The sequence below is a fragment of the Mercurialis annua genome, linkage group LG3 (assembly GCF_937616625.2).
Source record: "Mercurialis annua linkage group LG3, ddMerAnnu1.2, whole genome shotgun sequence".
Taxonomy (NCBI): domain Eukaryota; kingdom Viridiplantae; phylum Streptophyta; class Magnoliopsida; order Malpighiales; family Euphorbiaceae; genus Mercurialis; species Mercurialis annua.
In genome coordinates this window covers 61352668-61373943 of record NC_065572.1, presented here as the reverse complement: position 1 = coordinate 61373943, position 21276 = coordinate 61352668, and the positions used below count along the sequence as shown (strand labels likewise).

General features: G+C 31.7%; 1 protein-coding gene across 1 annotated transcript; it reads right to left on the bottom strand.

The window, feature by feature from the left end:
• Positions 1-15417: 15417 nt before the first annotated feature.
• On the bottom strand, positions 15418-16687 carry LOC126671189 (uncharacterized). Its single transcript, XM_050364921.2, has one exon. It carries the CDS (start codon positions 16545-16547, stop codon positions 15573-15575), a length of 975 nt encoding a protein of 324 aa, XP_050220878.1. The 5' UTR covers positions 16548-16687; the 3' UTR covers positions 15418-15572.
• Positions 16688-21276: the final 4589 nt, after the last annotated feature.

Sequence of the window (21276 nt, the reverse complement as noted above, 5' to 3'; positions counted from 1 at the left end):
TTTAACACGAGGAGGGATCAACGATTTCCACATATGTTGGAAAAGATTAATGTCCACAGTACTAATTAAAACAGCAGCTACTGTTTGAGATGCAAAATTCCTGCCTGAAATACTTCCTTCTCTTCCTACCTGCTACTGCCGAGGAGAATAGGAAGCAGCTGCATGATTCAACCGATTATCCACTAAGATGCTGACCCACCCTCGCTGACCTGTTCGCTGCTGCCCGTTCCCAGCTCCTTGGACCTGCTCAATTAAATTATTTCTGATTGAAATATTAACCACAGGAGAGGCATTAGAGGATATGTTAGAAATTGCCATAAACTTGCACATGGACCTCGAGTATAAACACCCGCCGTAGAGTTCCAGCTAACCATATCCTAACGTCCGTTTATTTCCTGTAACACGTTAAAAGTGGATTTAAGAGCTTCCAAAAATAACACCGCATTACCCCTTAACTGTCTCCGCCATCGCCAACCCGACCTCCAAATCTCATTGATCGACACGCGCTTTTGATTAGATAGATGAAAAAGTTGAGGAAATGAAGCCGGACCAATATTCATTCAATTATCGTTCCATAAAGAGATAGAATTTCCAATTGCCACCTTGAATTTAATATTCGCAATAAAAACAGTCCACGCAATGTTATCCAAGCAACAAATTTTACGAATTCCTTTCCAAATGTAAGACAACTTTCTCACATCTCCATGTAAGAGTGAATCCCAATCAACAATCGAAGAACAACTAGAGATAACATTAAACCACAACGATCTATTGTTATGACTACGCAAAATCCAAACTCATTTGAATAATAGGCTCTGGTTCCTCACATGTAAATTAGTAATAATCAAACTACCCTTTTTATAATTTTGGCAAATCACCTTCCACGAGACTTTACTCGGTACCCGTGCTGAGATATCTCCTTTCCAAAGAAAACGTTTCATGTACATCTCCAGCAGATTAAAAATTCATGTAGGCATGCTATGAAGCAACAAATAATAAACTGGCACGTTGTATAGTACAGATTTAATGAGGACAAGTCTACATGCAGGAAAAAGGAGAGAGCCTTTCCATAAGACTAACCGCGATTTAAAGCGCTTAATCACATGATCCCAAGCTCTTGACGAAAGCTTTCGATTGGATATCGGCACATCCAAGTACGTGATAGGAAAAGAACCAATTTTGCAACCAGCCGTCTCTACCGCTAATAGTAAATCAGACTCATTAACATTGATTCCCATAATAGAGCTTTTATGGAAATTAATAGTTGACCCAAAGATTAACTCAAAGCAGCGCAGAATCCTTGTCAAATTCTTAAGTTGTACTTTAATTAATTATTTAATTTAAGTAAAAAAACAAATTGGTGGCAGAGACGTTTCCGTTCGCTGCTGCCGCCTGTGGGGAAACATTTCCCCACAAGGGGAACGTTTACCAAAAACGTTTCCCCACAAGGGGAACGTTTACCAAAAACGTTTCCCCACAAGGGGAACGTTTCCGGTAACCGTTCCCCTTCTGGACCGACACGATCCGGAGGCGTCGGTCTAGAAGAAAATAAAAAAAAATTAAAAATAATAAAACAACAGCAAACGAACACTTACAGGAGGTTTTCGTCCTCTATCTCAGCTACATCCCGATATTTTTATTCCAAATTGTTTTATCCGTTCGTCGGGTTTGAGTGTGAGTTGAGAGAATTTTAATATGAAGTTTTGAATTTGAAAAAGGTTAGGTCAAAATAGGAGCGGTATCTAATAATTTAGTTGCGGTAAATAGTACTCCATTTTTTTTTTTGATATATACTCCTCTTCTTCTTGCTAGGCTGTTAAATATGGATGTTGCTGATTAATAAAAGTGTTTTTTGTTAAGTTGGCAAAAGAACTGTGGTTATCTCCTAAACCATTAACATTCTAATAGAAGTACATAATTTATTATTTTTTTGATTTGATAATGAGGTGTACTGAACGGGTTCCAACTATGAAACGGCACCTTTAAGCTTTCCACATTTAGACTAATCCTCACTCGAGCCGGGTAGGTCCCTTACGGGAGGCAAAACTCTGTTTTCAAATTTTAAACGGCTGCATACATGAGTGCGGTTCGAACCCGCAACCTCACTTAAGTTAGAAGAGCGCCTTACCGACTCATCTACGTTTTGGGGTTAAGTACATAATTCATTATTAATTTACATAAACAAACATATTTATTGGTGAAGATGTCTTACAAAGGAAAACCTAATGGAAACACCAAAATTAAGAAATAAATTTGATGATCAAATAATTGAAAGGGACCAAAATTATCAAATTATAACTTTACCCCACCTTCATTAGGTACAACTAATCTTATTGATATAAGAGTATGTTTAATTATTCATAAATAATTAATTATACTACCATTATTCAAGAATATTTTAGGATAGGACTTAATTCTTTTGCTGTAGCAACAACTACGCATCAATTTGGATTAATGGAGGAGATATTCCTTCCAATTTCCAACTACTACATCTAATATTATAATGTTTGTGATATCATATCTTATTTTATTCCTCTTCCTCTTCAACTACAATTTTTCTTTTTATAAACCTAAATCTATTTAGCATATTTTTATAAGGAATATGTCTTTATACTTTACTAATATTTGGTGGCTGTGACTTTATCTACTATCTTAGCTTCTTGATGCTATTGAAGCTCCACCACTCTTCAATCGTTACTTTATCCCATTAGTAGTTGATAAGAAGCAATGCGTATAGCGGAGGCAAATTTAAAAAAAAAACCTTATGGCGTATTATTTTAAATCTAAAAAAAATATATATAGAGTTCAATATTATAGTTTTTTCGTATTAAAATATATAGCATTCCTCACTTTAAAAATTAATTTTATCAATTGTGCCCATCTTACAAATAGTACAATCTTGCACAACTTATAAAAAAAAATTAGGACTGTCACTGGGCCGTCTAGTGATTCGATCAGACTTCTTCACCGATACCAAACTTTTTTCGGCATAATCACTTAGAAAATGCCCAATATTTTTTATTTTTTCATTTTTAGTTTAATATTACAAAGGTAAAAGTCCCAAAAATCATTGACCTTCAAATTGTTTTTCAATAACATATTGACATTGTAATTTTTGCAATATCAACCTATTTAGCATTTTCGACTTTAATTTATATCCTAAATTGAAAATTTTATACGATTTTGTTACTACAAGAATGAAAACATTCAACACAACTAAATTTAAAGGTAATCTCATATTCTTTTCTATTTTGATAATTCATACAAGTTCTTTATCTTTAAAAAAATTCAAATAAGTCCTAAATAAGAATTTAATTAGATAGATAATTAATTCAAAATTAACAACTGACTCCACCTCTACCGCTTTCGACCCACCACCGCCGTCGACCCTCTGCCGCTCTTAACCCACCGCCGCCCTCGACCCTCTGTCGCTCTTGACCCACTGCAGCCTTCAGATCCGTGAGCAGAATACTCTTAGTATTGTTGAGTACTATACACACTTGAATGAAATGTGGGGTGAATTGGTGAATCTCAGGCCATTTCCTACATGTTCTTGTGATCCACAATGCAAATGTGGAGGTCTTCATAAGATGATACTATACAGAGACAATGGCTCAGTTATAAAAAAAAAAGAGACCGAATGAAAATTTCAGCACTTTCAAATCTTAGATTCTAATCATGGAATCTTTGCCAAATATTAACAAGGTGTTCTCCTTAGCTAGCCAGCATGAAAGACAAAACATGGGCAGTTTTTCCAAGATAATTGGGTCTAATGTGTTTTATACAAACACTAATTAGATTATGGGTAATCCTACAAACTCACAGTCACAAGGAAGTGGCAATTTTGAAAACAATTATAAAAAAAAGCCAAATTATGGTGGTTATAAGAAAAATAATGGAATGAAATGCACTCAAAGATTGCTTAGATATCTTAAGCAAGCTCCTGGCCAAGTAGTGTTTTTCTTTGCTACTACATATTTGTCTATCAAAGTATTTTCTGACTCTGATTGGGCTTCCTGTTCTAATACTAGAAAGATTTATTACTGGCTATTGTGTTTTCTTGCGGACACCTTTAATCTTCTGGAAATTAAAGAAACAAACAACAGTTTCTAGAAGTTCCTTTGAAGATGAGTATAGGGCACTTGCTGCTACTACTTGTGAAGTCCAATGTCTCTTATATCTACTTTATGTCCTAGGCATCACTCATCACAAGCCTGCCATGCTATATTGTGATAATCAATCTGCCATTCATATTGCACCAAACCCAGTATTCCATGAATGAACCAAGCATATTGAAATTGATTGCATTTGGTAAGATAAAAGCTGCTTTCTAAGATCATTCATCTACCGCCAGTTTCTTCCTCAAATCAACAGGCAGATTTTCTTACGAAGGCTTTACCTCCCATTATGTTTCAAGCTGCAATCTCCAAACTGCATTTGCAGAATTTGTAATTCCAGCTTAAGGGCGGCTAACAACAGATTATTTTTACAGCTTATTCTGTTTCTTTATCTGCAAGCTTATTCTGCAAATTGCACAGCAACCGTTGGATGTGTGCTTCTTCAAGTCAATGATCTATTGGCTAATCTCTACTATCCATGTATTTACATATGATTGGTTAGTTAGTTAAGATAGTTAGTTAGTTCCTAAGCCAATGATAGCTTGACACTTGTAATAGTTTAGCTAACAAACCATTTGTACTCAGCTCACTATATAAGGTGGCTGAGAATTCTTGTTTCAATTAATGAGAAATGTTTGATTTCTGCTAAAAAAACACCCAACTAACCTCTAACTTATGAAAAATACCACACCACAAGCTTCTCGTAAAACAAAAGTGAATGAATAAATGCTCCCGCGTTTCGTCCTCATCACACTGCCTTTCGTCCTCATCACACAAAGAATACTTAATGTTACTCCTCTCAATGATAGACCTTCTTGCTAAGAAATTTAAGGTTGACAATCTACTATGAAAAGCCACCCAAATAAAAAACTTAATTCTTGGAGAAATTTTCGATTTACATATATGATTAAAAGGTAGTCTAACATTTTCCTTATGAAATCTGTCTGCCCTTACATCAGCACCACTGTTGTCAATTATATCATCCACCCAAGCCGCCGGACCTGAGATAACCGGACCCAAAGCAATAATACTGTTAAAGTTGTTGATAGTAAAAGTTTTTTTTTCTTTTGTAATGAGATTATAGTTTTATTAAAATGGAGGATTATTAACTTTTCTTTTTTTAGTAACAAAATTTGTTGTCATGAATTAGTTATATTTAAAAACAAAACAATCAACCTTGTGAAAAAATAAATTTTTTTATAATTAGTTGTAAAATTACATTGAAAAATAATATAAAATATATAGGTTGTTATAAAAAAATCAAATTTTTATTATAATTTTTTATATTATTGTGAAATAGTTAGATTTATTAAACAATATCAAAACGATGAATTTTATAATGATTTTATTAGTCATTATAGTAGAGCATTATTAAAAGTCATTCTCTTATAATAATTACGAATTTTTATTTTTGTGTGGATAGTTCAAAATTATAGAATTTGAGTCTTAATTGTACAATTATACTCATTCAGTTTCCTAAAAATGAAAAATTTGCTATTCATATAACCCTATCACCTTGAATCCGGACCAGTAAATTCGAAAAAAACTAAAACAAACTGTTGTAGGAAATATTCAAATATTAAACAAGTCCCAATTGATTTCATATGTTGTAGGAAATTCATAATTAACGATTTTATTTTTCTTTTTGGAAGAAAGAAACGACCGATGCAAGGGATCTATATTATCAAGTAAAACACTATTTCGTGTAAAACACTATTCCGTGTAAAACACAAGACGAAATTACACTTTTACGTGATCATCTTTGATTCGGTCCAAATCCATCTATCAATTAGGGACAATTCAATATTTGAAGCAGTAGTTTTTAGTACTCTTTAAATAAGCAAAGATAAATTAAATTAAATTGAGTAATTGGACAATTTTGAATGAATATATTTATTTAAAAATTAAATTATTTAAAATAAATAAATTGATAAAACCAATAAGTTATAACTCAAATGTTAAGTGTTAGGCAGTAATTCTGCTAGGTTGTGAGTTCTATTCCTTTCACAAGCGTTTTCCTATCCGAAAATTAAAAAAAAACTGATGAACAAAATTAAATAAATTAATGTATTTAAAAGTATCACAATTATAATTATATAAACCCTTTTTTTTACTTGTTCATTTAATTAAAATTGTATAAATTAACTTTTTTACCATGCATATTACATACTAATATTATTCCAATGTTAATACATGTTTTACAAATTGAGTTACATAGTTATTTATTAAGAAGATATAAATTTAAAAAATAATTAAAATTATTTTGAAATCAAATATGTTTTGTTAGATGGATAAATAAAAAAGGAAAAAAAATAAAATTTAACTATTTAAAAAAATAAATGATTATCTATAATTAAAGATAAAGATGTATAAATTTTATTGATTATTTAAAATGGAAGGAGTAAATTTTTATTTGTAGCCGTTATGGAAACTAAAGTTTATAAAGGGCTTAATACATCATTTGACCTCTAAACTATACACTTTTATTCTCTGAGACTCTTAAACTAATTTGATATTCTATTGGACCTCTTAACTTTATTTTTTGTTCTATTTAATCTGTCAACTGCAATTTTTTTGCCGATCTGACCTTTTTCCTCCAGCGTGGCAAAAGCGAGTGTTTTCAAACGCTTTGAAGCGCGTGAAGGATAATTAAAATGCATAAATTGTTCTATTAAACCCCCGAACTACATTATTTTGTTCTATTTGACCCCTGAACTTATTTTATTTTCCTATTGCACCTTTAAACTTCTAATTTTTACCAATTTAATCTTCTCGAAATTACAATTATTTAATTTTTATACATTTAATCTTCTATAAAAATAAAAAAATATTAAAATTTAGTCAAATAGTTACATAATATAACTTCTTGTACATGTAAATATTTGTTTACATTTCAATAATGATAAATAAAGTTTGTCTGTTTTTAACGATATTATAAAATATATAAATTTACTGTACTGTGATAATATTAAAAAAAGACTAAATTTTTTTAAAAAATTATAATTTTTAGTGTGTTTCACGAATTTCCAATTTTAAAAATTTTAATACACCAGCTTTAAATTTTTTGTAATTTCAAACTTTTCAAATCAATTCTGAATTTTTAAAATTTGTGTTAAAATTGAAAAACACGCCAAATTTTATGATATTTAAAACCTTAAATGATTTTTTTCAAATAATATGTAAAGTACATCACTTTTTATTATAAATTAAAAAAAATATTTAGTCTTAATATATTTTTTGACCTCTAAACCTTACCCTTTTATTTCCTATGACCTCTAAACTATTTTAGTGTTCTATTTGACTTCTTAACTATTTTTTTTATTCTATTTAACCCCATGTCAGCAAAGTCATGTCAGCAATTTTATCCACGTCATCGCGCGTGGTGTGCACATTCTGAATGAGGGGTTAAATAGAACAAAAAAAAAGAGTTAAGAGGTCCAAAATAACACGAAATTAGTTTAGAGGCCGCACAGAATAAAATGGTATAGTTTAAAGGTCAAATGATATATTAAGCCGTTTTATAAAGCGAGTAATTTAGTAATTATAATCACACGTAATTATGACTGCAGTTGCGTTACGTATTGTTTAACACTCACAAACAAACTAGCAATCAATTTTACTGATTCATCGATTGAGTATTATTGATTGATTTAGGTTTTTCCAAGAATTTGGTGTTACGTATAAAGTTTTTCAACTACAATTTTTGACCTTTCTTGTAAGGCAAATCCCATTTTAGGACCCTTGTTTCTTTAACTTTTTATTTTAGTCGGTCTCTAATCTAAAGATTAATTTGCAATTAATTTTTAAACTATGATTTACAGCATGTTAAATTGTCTCGATTTAGGATCTTTGTATTTTAACTTTTTAACTTACTAATTACTCATTTTAGAAAAGCAAAACTTACCAATTACTAGTTCCATATATAGTTGGTAATTTAAGACAAATGTATTTCAACTTTTTATCTTTACCAATTACTCATCAAGAATCATTCTAGAAGGCAAAAATTTCATCCGAAATCCACACAATTCGTGGGGAATTCACTCTAATTCGATCAAGATTTCTTTTACATCATAAATAAAGCACAAACTGAGGCAAAATTCTAATCCTAATCCTGAAATAGACTTCAAGCTGAGGCTATTCTGATATGGAATGCCACACATTCTGATGTGGCATGCCACATATTAGCGCTGTATAAGTAAAATTACATAGTTTGACATAATTGAAACGAAATCATGCATTTCGGGACAAATTAGATAAAATTGAAAGGTTTGCATTTTTGTGAAACTTTCATGAAAAATTTAGCCTTTTTTAAACATTTGGTCAATAAAAAAACATGTAAAGTTCATGATTTTTTTTGATATTATCCCTTTAAACTTTATAATGTTGAGCTAAAATAGTTGATCTAAGGTATTATCAGTAGTATGGGTGTATGATATAATTTTTGAAAATAATTAACTTTCTTTTACCAACGAGTTGCAGCTCAAATGGTATAAGCGATGAAAATAAAGTGTTAAGGTCGTGGATTCTTTTCCTCCTACAGGTGCTCACCCCTCTCAATTATCAAAAAAAATCAACTCTTTCTTTTTTGTTCATGCAATTTTTATTATTGAGTTAAATGTTTGTAATTAACTGATCAATAATTACTCGATGCTAAGTTGATTTGTGAGTAAACGTCATTAAAACAAATTGATTGAGAGATGTTATAAGAGCATAAAAATAAACACGAGTCATACTACTTTATTTTTATTATGTGATATATATGGATAACTTGTTCGATAATGTATTTATTATAATTGAAAACTATTTTCTTTTGTTTATATAACTCGTGAGAATAAGAACGATTCAAGGTATTAGGTTACAATTGATAGGCTAATAATGTCTACGAAATAGAGGACTAGTGTGTTCAATCTATCCTTCATTAGATGGAACAATTGAAATTGATTGATAGTAATTAGGTTGCAATGGAATCAAAACTCATATGAAAACAATATTCTAGATTGTTTGTCTTTATTGTTTGATCTTTGATTATTTTTTATTTTCTTAGTTTAATTAAAATTCAAAACCAATATGGCTCAAATAATAACCTAGCTAACTCTTTTGCTACTAAATTCACTTCTCGATGGTTTGACACTCTACTTATATTATATTACTATAAACACCTATTTTCTGGACAGGTAAAAAGTGATAAGGGATTGAAGCGTCAGATGATTATTTTCAGAGAAACTCGTCCGGGTGACGAGCTAGCAATCTGCAAGTATGAATTCAAATGAGTTAGATCTGTGCGCAGCTACAAATTTGCAGGATTAAAACGTAATTATCCGCGAATAGCTTATAAAAATCTAAAGAGATATTGGTCTAAGTCTAAGAAATTAGACTAATTACAACATCTTAGAAGTTTGATGGATTAATTTGACCATACCAAAACTCTTAGGGTCTTAGAAGCTTTTTTTAATTCTTTCGGGCACCAAATAAATCTTTTAACCCGATTTATCACCTTATATATATTTATCCGAATATAATACCAATAATTATCCTAATTAGACTCCTAACGTCACCCCTTCACTCAATGTACACTCCTAACGTAATTTAACCTCTAACTAACCCTAAGTATTACCTAACCTCTATAAATATACATCTTATTCACCTGACCAGGGGTGGCACCAATAGGTATCAAAACACATAAACCCTAATTTTTTCACAGACATGGTCAAACCACCATCATCACACACATAGTCGATTTTTCACCAGTAAAACAAGCTATTACGCTTCAATCAATCAATCAAGCACGCTCTGCTGCACACCGAACTAGAGGCGAATTCTACATACGAATTGACAAAATAAGCCTAAGATTTAGAAAAGTATTTCTATAGACCCATATACATTCCATATCACTTTCTATGCATTAATGTCAATTTTTATTGAATTCTGTTATTAGAATCACGTGTTGGGACTTAAATTACTATTTTTGCCATGTTATTTGTTCTTGTCATGATTGCTATGAAATTGACTTAGAAACATGCTTATAAGATGTTTTAACTTATTTTAATCATCATATGTTAATTTGGTTCAATTCAGCTATTAAAATTGCACGTTTAGCCACAAACTGCTATATTTTCCATATTCGTTGTTTTTTTGCCATGATAACCCTGAGATCTTCCTAGAAACATGTGTTTAGGGTGTTTTTATTAGTTTCGATCCTGAAACCTACCTGTATATGCTTCTACATTTTGTGTTGTTTTTGCATGGAAATCGAACCAAATGACAAACTGCCGCGAATCAACCACGATGGCGTTATCGACTCCATAACCTGGAACCACTGCCACTCATAGTGGAGCCGTCGCCACTCTAGATGGAACCATTGTCCCTAAGTTCCAAACCCTTCCAGATCTTTCAGATTCGAGTTTTTATATTTTCATTTTTCTGGGCTCGTTCGAAATCGAAATTGGGCCTTATTTAAGCCCATGGTTTTATAATTAGTTGTCGGAGATTATTTTATGTTGTAATGAGCTAGAACCAATTTGTATTGGGCTGTAAAACCGTTTTTTATGCTGCCACCTCACATAGGCCTCGAAGCTCAAGCTCGCCAAAGACCAGCGACTTTTAGAAGCAATTTCGGGTCGTTTGAACTCGCAATCAACCCATGTTTGGACCAATGGATCCGTATCAACGAGACAACAAATTTTTATTCTAACCATTTTTAGATTCTCATCACACGGACAGCCAGACGACCGATAAGTGTCCTATAATCTAGTTCTACAAAGTTAAAAAGTATTCTTTATCTTGTATGTAAATCAACTGCCCTTGTGTATGTTTGCATTGTTTAATCGCTTTCCAAAGCATGTCCAAATCCAATAGTAACAAGCTAATAACTTAACCACGTTAACTTAACTCTAAATCAAACAAGTCCAGCAAATCACCTAGAAATTATAAGATTGCCATGAAAACGTAAATAGTGATTGTATGGGCATTGAAGATGACTAAATTAAAATTCATATTACATATCCGGTTTAGTCTTTTTGCATGAGAAATGACTAAGACCTACCTTTATCTACTACAGCATAGAAACCTAGGATTAAATTCTTGTTTATGAGTATTTGTTACATGCTCACATGCCAATCCACATTGAGTAATAGGCGCGTCTCACATGATCTCCAGATTTACAGCTTTCCATTTACCAGCTTTCCAGACTTGTTTATTTTTGAACATTTTATCTTGTGGACTGTTATGTATGTTTAGGTGAGATATACCTGATATTCCTAGTAAATGAATCCAATCGATAAGTCAAGTACAAGAGTTTTGGTAGTGTCCATCAAACCCCATCTTTTCGTCTAATGCACGGTGATCTCACCCATAAGCATGTTAGGTTGTCTAGTCAGTAGTAAAGCATTTTCTAGCTTACCTAGCTGGCAATTCTATTTTTTAAAACCTTTCCAAATTCGAAGTCAGCCATAAGTCTGGGCGAGCGGCTCCCGCACCTCGTTCCGCTCACAATTACTTTATATACAATCTTGTATACTTGTAATTTCGTGCATCACCTATGTACTACTGACATGATACAAGCAAATGATAGTTGATGCGACCTAGTTGCTGGATGATAGATAAGAATGTAGCCATACTATATTGTGATTGTGATTTTTGTTGGCTAGAATTTCCAGCCAAAACAAAGGAGACTAAACAGGGATCCACCTAAACAGATCATCCTTCTTCCCTTTTTTCAAAAGATAAGGAGGATTCAGACAAAATCAAAAAAAATAGAAGAGATCTAATTACGACTAATCTATGACCCTATTCCGAATAGGTGAGAAGGAGTCCTAAGACGCCATCTATTCCCTAAGATCGGTTCCGACTATTTTTTTTAGCTTTGTATAAACACTCTTAAATCATGTTATGTTTTTCTTCATAAGCTCACCATTATTTATTTCATTTTATTTATGGGTTCTAGCTCCAAAGAACATATACATAGAGCTATATCAACTAACGTATGTCTCATTAACGTCAAGCTATTAGGTACACCATGTTGATCGGTATCAAATCAATGGGTTCATAAATCTATTTTTTATGAAAAATCGACAAATAGTAGCACCCCAACGACATCGATTTTCACCGTCACAAGAAAAACTATATCCAAGATCCTTTTTATAAGGCATCAACTTTAAACTGCATGCATTTAGAGTAATATGGTTATATGTAATTCTAGAGCAATGGCATGATGAAAACAGTAAGTGAAACAAACATGTGTTTTCACGACTCTACCATCCAGTCAATGTTGTTCTACTCAATCTCTATTTCACGGCCCACCCGTCACGTCAATCCTACGAGCCTCTTATTTATTCTCATTCAATCACGGCGACGGGAACACATCCAAATATAAAAACTCGCATTGCACAAAAAATTACTTTTGTGTTAATTTAAAACCGGTAAAGGTTCGTTGAGCACCTCTTGGCTAATGGATTTTTTCTTCTTATATGTTGTTTTGATTTAGTTTCTACCATGTAGGAGTGAGAAAAATTTCGAACAGCCAAAAAACCAATTAAATGGATCATTTAAGGTCGGTTTCATTCAATGATAAATTTAAATTCGATCGATTTGATTTCAAATTTTAAAATTTCAGTTTTTTGGTTATCGGTCTAATTAGAGATTTTGAATATTTAAAATAACTAAAATTGCTAAGTAAATCGAATATTTGTCTTTGCAGTCAAGACTTGTGCGAAGAAGATAAATTATGATAATAAGAATCGTGAATACAAAACCCGCATCTTGTAATTAGTACAAAAAGAAAGGCTATCTAAAAGTTAATTGTTTAAAAAGATCAAAGTAATACGTATTGAAAAACTACCGTTGAAGTAATTATGGTTGAAGACGAATCGGATGAGGACCTTATTTAAGTGTCATATGTCTTTAAAGAAAATTTAAAAAATTTCATGTAATTAATAGTTATGGTCTAGACGAGCTCTACAATCAGTTCTATCTACAGAGCCAACTCAATAGTCAACTAACAGAGAAAACATGTTTTTTAAAGAGAGTTAGTTCTGTCCAGTGAAATAACTACATCAAAATTTTAATCTATTTGTTTTTTTTTTTTGCAAATTTAACTTGTGCATTATCACATTGGTGCCAATTTTATACATAAGGTTTATTGGAGTTATAATTACGGGCAACGGTTAATTTTGCTGAACTTTTGTTATTGGTTCAGTTAAAATCAAGATGTATAAAATAAGAGTAAGAATATTTATCAACACTCTATAATTTGTAAGAATCCTTTCTCTTCATTTTTACTTTAAAAATTTATGATTATAAGTCCATCGGCAATAATAGAATTTTAAAGATTTCAAAAGATGCGGTGGTGATGAAAGCTCATATTGACCGCTTGTATAAAATTGATGGATCAATTACGACTTCATCTTTATTCCAAATTATACTAATGATATTACTAAAATTATGACAAACACATTTATAGTGGTAAGCAATTGATTTAAATTAGTTGATTTATATTTATATCATTTTGGGCTGGCAAGTTCAAGATATTTTTGAGTTTTTTAGACTTTTTAATTAAAGTAACTCGGTTAAGACGTGAAATGAAAAAGGTGAAATTAGTTGTTATTCTAATTTCTTAATGATGGAAGAGAATTTGATAGTAAAAATGATTTCAATCTTTTAGTAAGTTTAAGACTATTTAATAAGTTGATTTTATTATAAAGTATTTTAGATATTTTATTATCACTATATTAATGGTCTTTTACATAGAGTAGAAACCATAATCTTATAGGAGTGATACTTTATATTTATTGAAAAGTGTAATATCGCTATCAATGAATGAAATTGTTCGGTATTTCAGCAAAACAATATATTCAACTTATCACTAAAAATATCAACGTGAAAAGAATGTTATGTGTTGGTTAGACCAAATTAAAAATTTATGTGATTAGATTAGGCTACACTGAAAATAATTTGAAGGGCGAATTAGACTAATATTTATGGATTGTGTTCATATAATGGTGTGGAAAAATCCTCATCCTAATCTTCATTAACCCATGTAATTTTGGTCTTGGAATTAGAAGATTTTGATTATCTAGGAGTAAACTGAATTAATATTTTCTACAACTTTTTTTGGTTAGGATGCTTCACTAATTTTATGCTGCTTATAAACAAATTGTCATGGAATGTACTCCTACGATTTGAAAATTATTTTAATTGGTAAAATGGACCAATATGTTAATTAAATATATAAAATTGTATGAAATTAAATAAAGATAATTTTTTAATATTTTATTTATTATATGTTATTTACTAATTTGAAATGAAGGAATATAATTTAATTATACAATTACATAGTTAAGTTTTAATGCGAATATCTCTCTAAATTGCAAGTTTTTTTTTTTTTTTTGAGTTCATTGAATTTCATTAATCGAATATGCAACAGTTATATTTTATAAAAATTCCGAAAATTCGAAAACTAAACTCAATGACCCAATATGAAAATGATAATATGTTATCTGATTCACATATCTATTTATAAAAATTAAAAAGAAATATCTAAATATTTCTTCAATAAAATACAATTTTTATCAAACATTTTATCATCAGCAAACTTATTATAAATTAAAAAAATGGTTATATGCATCTATAACTTAGTAAGATTAAGATTGAACTTCCCTTTGCCTTTTATGTAAATCAAAGGAAATAAATAGAGGTTGTAGTTGAAGTTTAATTTTGAATTAAATAAAGATTTTTCCCCTCAACTAGTAAACAATAAATAATTATTATATAAATTAACTTTGTAGCAAAATCAATTATAAAATTAATAATTATGATCAATAAATTTCATTTTTGAAATTATCTCTTTAAAATATAAAATAATTGCTTCTTTAATTAGCAATTATTCTCAACTTATAAACTATTTATCAAAATAGAATTAATTGATTATAACCGTTAATTTTATAACTGATTTGCCTATAAAATTATTTTGTGTAGGAATGGATTAGGAGTCCCTCAAGTTTAAAATTTGAGGGGGTAATGTTCACAATCTACACCGTTCATTATAAAATAAACGGTAGATTAATTTGATTAAAATTGTGTTTTTTGGATCTATAACGTTCATTTTATAATGAACTTGAGGGAATCTCAATCCCTTATCGTATGTTACACGATTTACAATTATTAGTACGTTAATTAAATAAAAAGTTGGTTGGATAATATTTCCTCACAACTCGTGCAACTTATAATGGACACAAGAAAACAAATAGAGCAGATGAAGATTTGGTTAAAAACCAATTAACCAGGCAACATACCAAAACAAACATTAAACAATTTAATCCATTTATTAATCACCTAATCAATAATTATTTACACATTTAATCATTTTTCTTAAAATAATCATTTTTAGCCAGTTCTACACCAGCTCACGATTCTTGAACCGCGTAGCACACCGGGTCACCACGACCACAAGCTTCAATCTCATTCAACACCGCCACTACTAACGCCGTCAGCGTCCCACCACGTATCCACGTCAGCTTCCGTCGCATTCTCTAACGGCGACTTGACTTTTCTCATGTCACCCACTGTTAACCTCCCCGTTAAATCATCTCTCACGTAAACCTTCTCCACAGCGCCGCCGCTGCTGCCGCCAGTCATCCCCACAAATTTCCCCAGTATCGGCTTCCACTCCGCCAGTATCTCCGGTAACCGACTGCCAATACGCGTGTCCCACACCTTCAACACATTACTCTCAGCTGAAACAATCACCGCCGGCGAAGAAGACGACGTAGAAACCGCCGGAATATCCGATTTCTCGCCGAAGATTGAAAACAAACTCATTTCTTTATTCATATCGTAAAGAGACACGCAGTTTCTTGCGTTACACTCAAGATTTAAACCAAATCCAAACCCTAAATTATCCCATAATTTAACTACGTTTTTCCCATTCTTGAACTCCGACCACGAAGCTAAGATATCTTCAAAACTGCTGTTCCTACGTCTCCTTAAATTACGGTTTTGCCCTTGGTCGTTATTATCATAATAACCTACTCCTTTAACCCTAAAATCTTCATCAGACCTCCAAGAATACGACGTCGTTGTAGTTTCTTGCTCATCCTCCACCTCGTCTTCCTCATCGTCGGACATAGAAGACGAAGAAGAACACGACACGTCGGATTCTGATTCACAGTCGGAATCATAACTCTGTTGGCTGATAAGATTAGGTTTAGAATGCATTACGTAACGGTTTCGGATTCGAACGATGAGAATTTTGACTCTGTTGATTACAGTAGAGAAGGAAGCTACTAGGGCAAGAATTAACGCTCCCCATTTCCAAAAACTGTACGCCTGAAGAATCTTCTCGGCGCTGGAAAATGTTAAAGCTTGTGAAACAAACGATGGGTTTTGCAGAGAAGCTTCAAAATCGCTTATTCTATTGATCACTGGGATCTCCATTAACAAACAAGAAATGAAACCAAGAAATTTGAATATAATAACTGAAGAAGAAGAGGAAGATTTTAGAGAAATTTTTTCAAACTGTAGCTTTGAATTGGAAGACAAAAATAGAGGGAGGGGATTTGTTAAGGCTTGAGGGTTGGGTTTATAAAGGCTAAAAAAAGGGGATAGGATTTTGTTGAGTGTTGAAAAATAATTAGACAAAAGGAGCTGGAAACTGATGTGGCGAGTAACTACTGGCTGTTTGGTTAAGATTTAACGGCCACGTAGGAGAAAAAGAGCAATCTTTTTGGAATGTAGATAGAAACAGCTGAGTCATTAGATGCGAATAACAAAAACAAAACAAGGATAAAATAATAAGGGTTAATTATATAAAAAGTTACTGAGCTTTTAATTTATTTTAAAAAAAATTAAATTTTAATTTATTACTTTAAGGTCACCACATTTTAATTTTTATTCCATAAAAGTTTTTATGGTCTTATTTTGCTTATGTTGTCGTCTAAATTAAAAATATTTGTCACATCGGAAAATATTATCAAATTATATGTTCATTAAGATACTAGTGTTAATGACATATAAATCACTTGTTAAATATTTTAGTTAATTTTATGTTGTAGAGTTAAATAAATAACTTTAGTCAATAAAATGTTTAAATTTGTGTCTCAAAGTTAAACAAATTATATGTTTGAGATATGCATATTAAAAATTATTTGACCTAAATTAAAAGAGTCTGAAACCTAATTGATTAAAAAAATTTAAAGTGATTTATTTAAACTTGAAATATGAATTTGAAAATTTAATTGATTAAAAAAGTTAAAAATAACTTTTAAATGTCAAAATATAAGTTGGAGGGCCGGATTGACCCTTTGCTCAAATAATAATTACTAATATAACATGGTTAGAGGGAGAGGGTGTATGACTGTTATTGTGTGGTTGAGATAGCAACTAGAAAATAGGTGCTGGGTCATTGATGAGTCATTAGATCAGATGGATGAGATTATGAGTTGATCGCATCAATTTAAGATTGGGGTCCCATTAAAAAATAAAAAGATTCTGCGAAATGCGAGGCTGTAATTGGCTACGGCTCTGCTTTTAGTGGAGTGACGGTTTCATGTTTCCACCACCCGAAATTATAAAATGTGTCGTATAATGACAGCTCATTGTTTTTTTGATTTGTTTTTTTGTTGTTAAGACAAGAAATGCTGCTTTCTAGTATATTTATTTATTTACTTATGCATCGTTGTCGTCGGTTTATTTTTATTCATACTGAAAATGTCATCATTGTCATGTTTTTTTTATATCGCCTAGTCGTTTAAAAACCCTCCATATAATAATTTTTTTTTATTTATATCCTGATGTAGAAATTTTTTCAATTATAATCTATTTTGAATTTTTAAATTAATTTATTTCATTTAGAAAAATGTTCAAATGAATCCTTCGCTTTTAATTTAATTAAATATTAATATTATTAATAGTACAAAAACACGATCTCTCTCAAAAAATTCAACTAATAATAAATTTTAAATTGATTTAATTTTTTTCCGATTCTTAAGCACAACTCCTCGGAGCTGCTGCCACTCCTCGCCTGAGGAGCGGCAACTCCTCTTCTCAGGCGAGTCCTCCTTATCTGAAAATCGGGAAAAAAAATAAAAATTTGTCGGGTTTCGGTAATGGGTTCGTAAATCAGATGAGTACGGGGGTGGGCCGAAATTAATTAATTTATTAATTTATTTAATAAAATTTTAAAAAACAATTAAATTTCTGGATTTATTTGAATATTTTTAAATTTACATGACTTGTTTGTATTTTTCCAAAAAAAAATGATATAACCCTTCTATTTAACTGTTTTTAGTGTTTTCATCTTTAAATTAATTAATTTGTCAATTTTTTTAAAATTGAGGTAGAGATAAAACATGAAAACCCGAAATAGGGTACAATTAAAAAAATTCCTACGTCGGTGTATAAATGAAAAAAAAGTAACAACGTGAAGGGTGTTTAAATGATTAGGCCTTTTTATAATCTATCAAAAGGTAGTATTTCATTGATTTTGAATTCCGACTCACCGAGTCTCGACTTCAGCCACACAATTTGGGCTAAAGAATTGTTACAAAATTTGACCCCTCTAAGGACTTTCTTGGCTACAACATGTGCCATCCAATTACAATTTCTGTAAATAAAACCAAAGAAATAGGATGAGTTATGCTTAACAAAATTCCTCCAATCATGAACTATTACATCACAATCCATATCCACCGACGAGCCATTATTCACTGCATCAATAATTAATTTAGCATCATTCGAATTTAACTATAGAAAGCTTGAGTCTGATAGCTTAATACATAGCTTCACGCATAGCTAAAGCTTCCACCAAAGCAGGAGATTTCACAGGAAAGAACTTACACGCCATAGAGTAAATAATTTTGCATGTATGATCCCTTGCAATGCAAGCACCAGCCCACAATTCTATGTTTTGTTGAATGCCCCATTAAAGTTTATTTTGTAAGTGCCAATTTCATGTGGTCTCCATCGTTGAGGAGTAGGAGAAATATTTTCAGGAGTAACTGTTGCTTCAGATAAGGGACGTTCTTTAACAGCTTGTGTGAGCTCTTGTTGCATGAATGCTGGTCACTGTCTTCTTCCCTAAATATTAATGAGTTCCTTGCGAGCCAAATGCGCCATATGATCCAAATAGCGGTAGTTCCCAGTTCCACACCTAACCCCGCTTGTGGCCTGCTTGCCGAGAGAGAACACCCGAATTTTTGGAGTGAGACCGTTGTAGAGGCCGTTTCTTTCAAACTGGGTAAAGAGCCCATCCAAACTGTTTCTGCAAAAGGACAATGAAGGAGAAGGTGATATACAGTTTCTTCCAAATTGCACCTCGGACACAAATTAGAAACCTCTCACAATCTACCATAGATTCTGTCGTTAACAGCTAACTCGTTATTGATAGCTTTCCATGCAAAAAATTTTATATTTGGAGGAAGGCAAAATCTGCACACATACTTCCACTCTTTAGGACTAAGCAACCCCAAGTTAAATGTACTACTGGCTAGACCTTGAGTATGTATCGTCTCCATCGCAAGATGGTGCGCTGATTTCACAGAAATTTGGCCCGACTTAGATTGATGCCAGATCAGCTTATCTTTCGCTCCCGTTTGACTAAGTGGCATAGTGAGGATGTTGTTACTTCATGTTCAGGAAAAGCTGCTTTCACTATATCAGTTTCCACCTAACTGGATTGGTGGATATGAGATCAGAGACTCTATTGATGTTTGCAAGAACATAGTCTGGGTCTGATCTCTTGAACAAAGATGCCCAAGAGGCATTTGAGAGATATCCAGCTTTTGGAAAGGAGTCGAAAAGATAGTATTTATCTTTTATGACTCTTGCAAGGATTCTGGTTATGTCATCAAGCGCCATCCTTGTTTGGCAAGGAGTGCCAAATTAAATTGGTCAAGATCTCTAAAACTTATACCCCCAACTTTTTAGTTTTGCACATATTCGTTCAAAAGACCCAATGCATATGTCTTTCGCCCATTTTGATCCAACCATAAATTTGAAATCATTTTATTCATCTCCTTTGACAATGTTTTGGGAGTAAGCATTCTTTCCAGCAAGAAATCTTGTATTGATTAGCGCCGGGAGACCCAAATATTTATCCTGACCTTCCATATGTGTAACTCGGAGAGACGTAGCCAGAACATTGCGTTGAACGTGTGGAGTATTGCTGCTAAAGAAGATGGATGATTTACCAAGTTGATAATTTGTCCAGACGCGTTATAATAAATCTGGAGTATGTCAGTGATTTTGATTACCTCGAATGGAAAGCTTGTGCAGAGAGAAGTGAGTCATCCGCAAAAAGTAAATTTGAAATTTTCGGACTCCAGTGAGAAATGCAAAAACTAGTAATTGACCCCTCTAATTCTGCTTTTGATATCAAGGAAGAAGCACTTTCAGCACAATTGAGGAACAATAGAGGTGTGAGCGGATACCCTTGTCATAATCCCCTAGTAGTCTTGATAAAACCATAAAATTGGCCATTCAGATTAACAGAGTAAGTAATTGAAGATACACAGTTCATAATCCATTTAATCAAAGTATGGTGAAATTATTTTAATTTCATCATCGATAGGTAACTTTTAATTTCATCAAAATTAGCAAGAAGAATATTCAAGCTAATTATTTTTATTTTATGGAAAAAAATATATTTTTATGTTATGAATAAAAATGTTTTATTTCTTTATTCCGGAAAAGGATGTTTTTTTTTTAAAAAAAAGAAGAAGAAAAAGATGTGTTTGATTTATTAACATGTTGTTTGTGATTATTTCATGTATATGGTGGTCCCATCAACTAGATTTATCAAGCTATCTCCACCAAGACTTTGTCTTGTTCCGCTGCGCGTAATTGCATTTGGTGATTGATGTTCTCTCCAATAAAATAATTGTGGTCTAGATGGTTGAAGAAAAAAGAATTCACATATTCATTGATTTGTTTTTTTCACACATCATGTATACAAAAACTAATTTACACAAAATATTAATTTACATTTGAGTATTGATGTTTTAAAATAAAATTAGTTATTTTTTATCAACTTTTTAATATATTTTAAAATTGATTATCTTATATATACTTAACTTTTTGTAAATTTTTTTTTAAACAACAAATTCTTTTAACTCCAATGTTGTGTTAATTTTTGCAGAAAAAATTAAATGTTAGTTTAAGAGCACCA

Coding starts and splice junctions, on each gene's coding strand:
- LOC126671189 (XM_050364921.2), bottom strand. CDS start 16,547: ATGGAGATCCCAGTGATCAATAGAATAAGCGATTTTGAAGCTTCTCTG.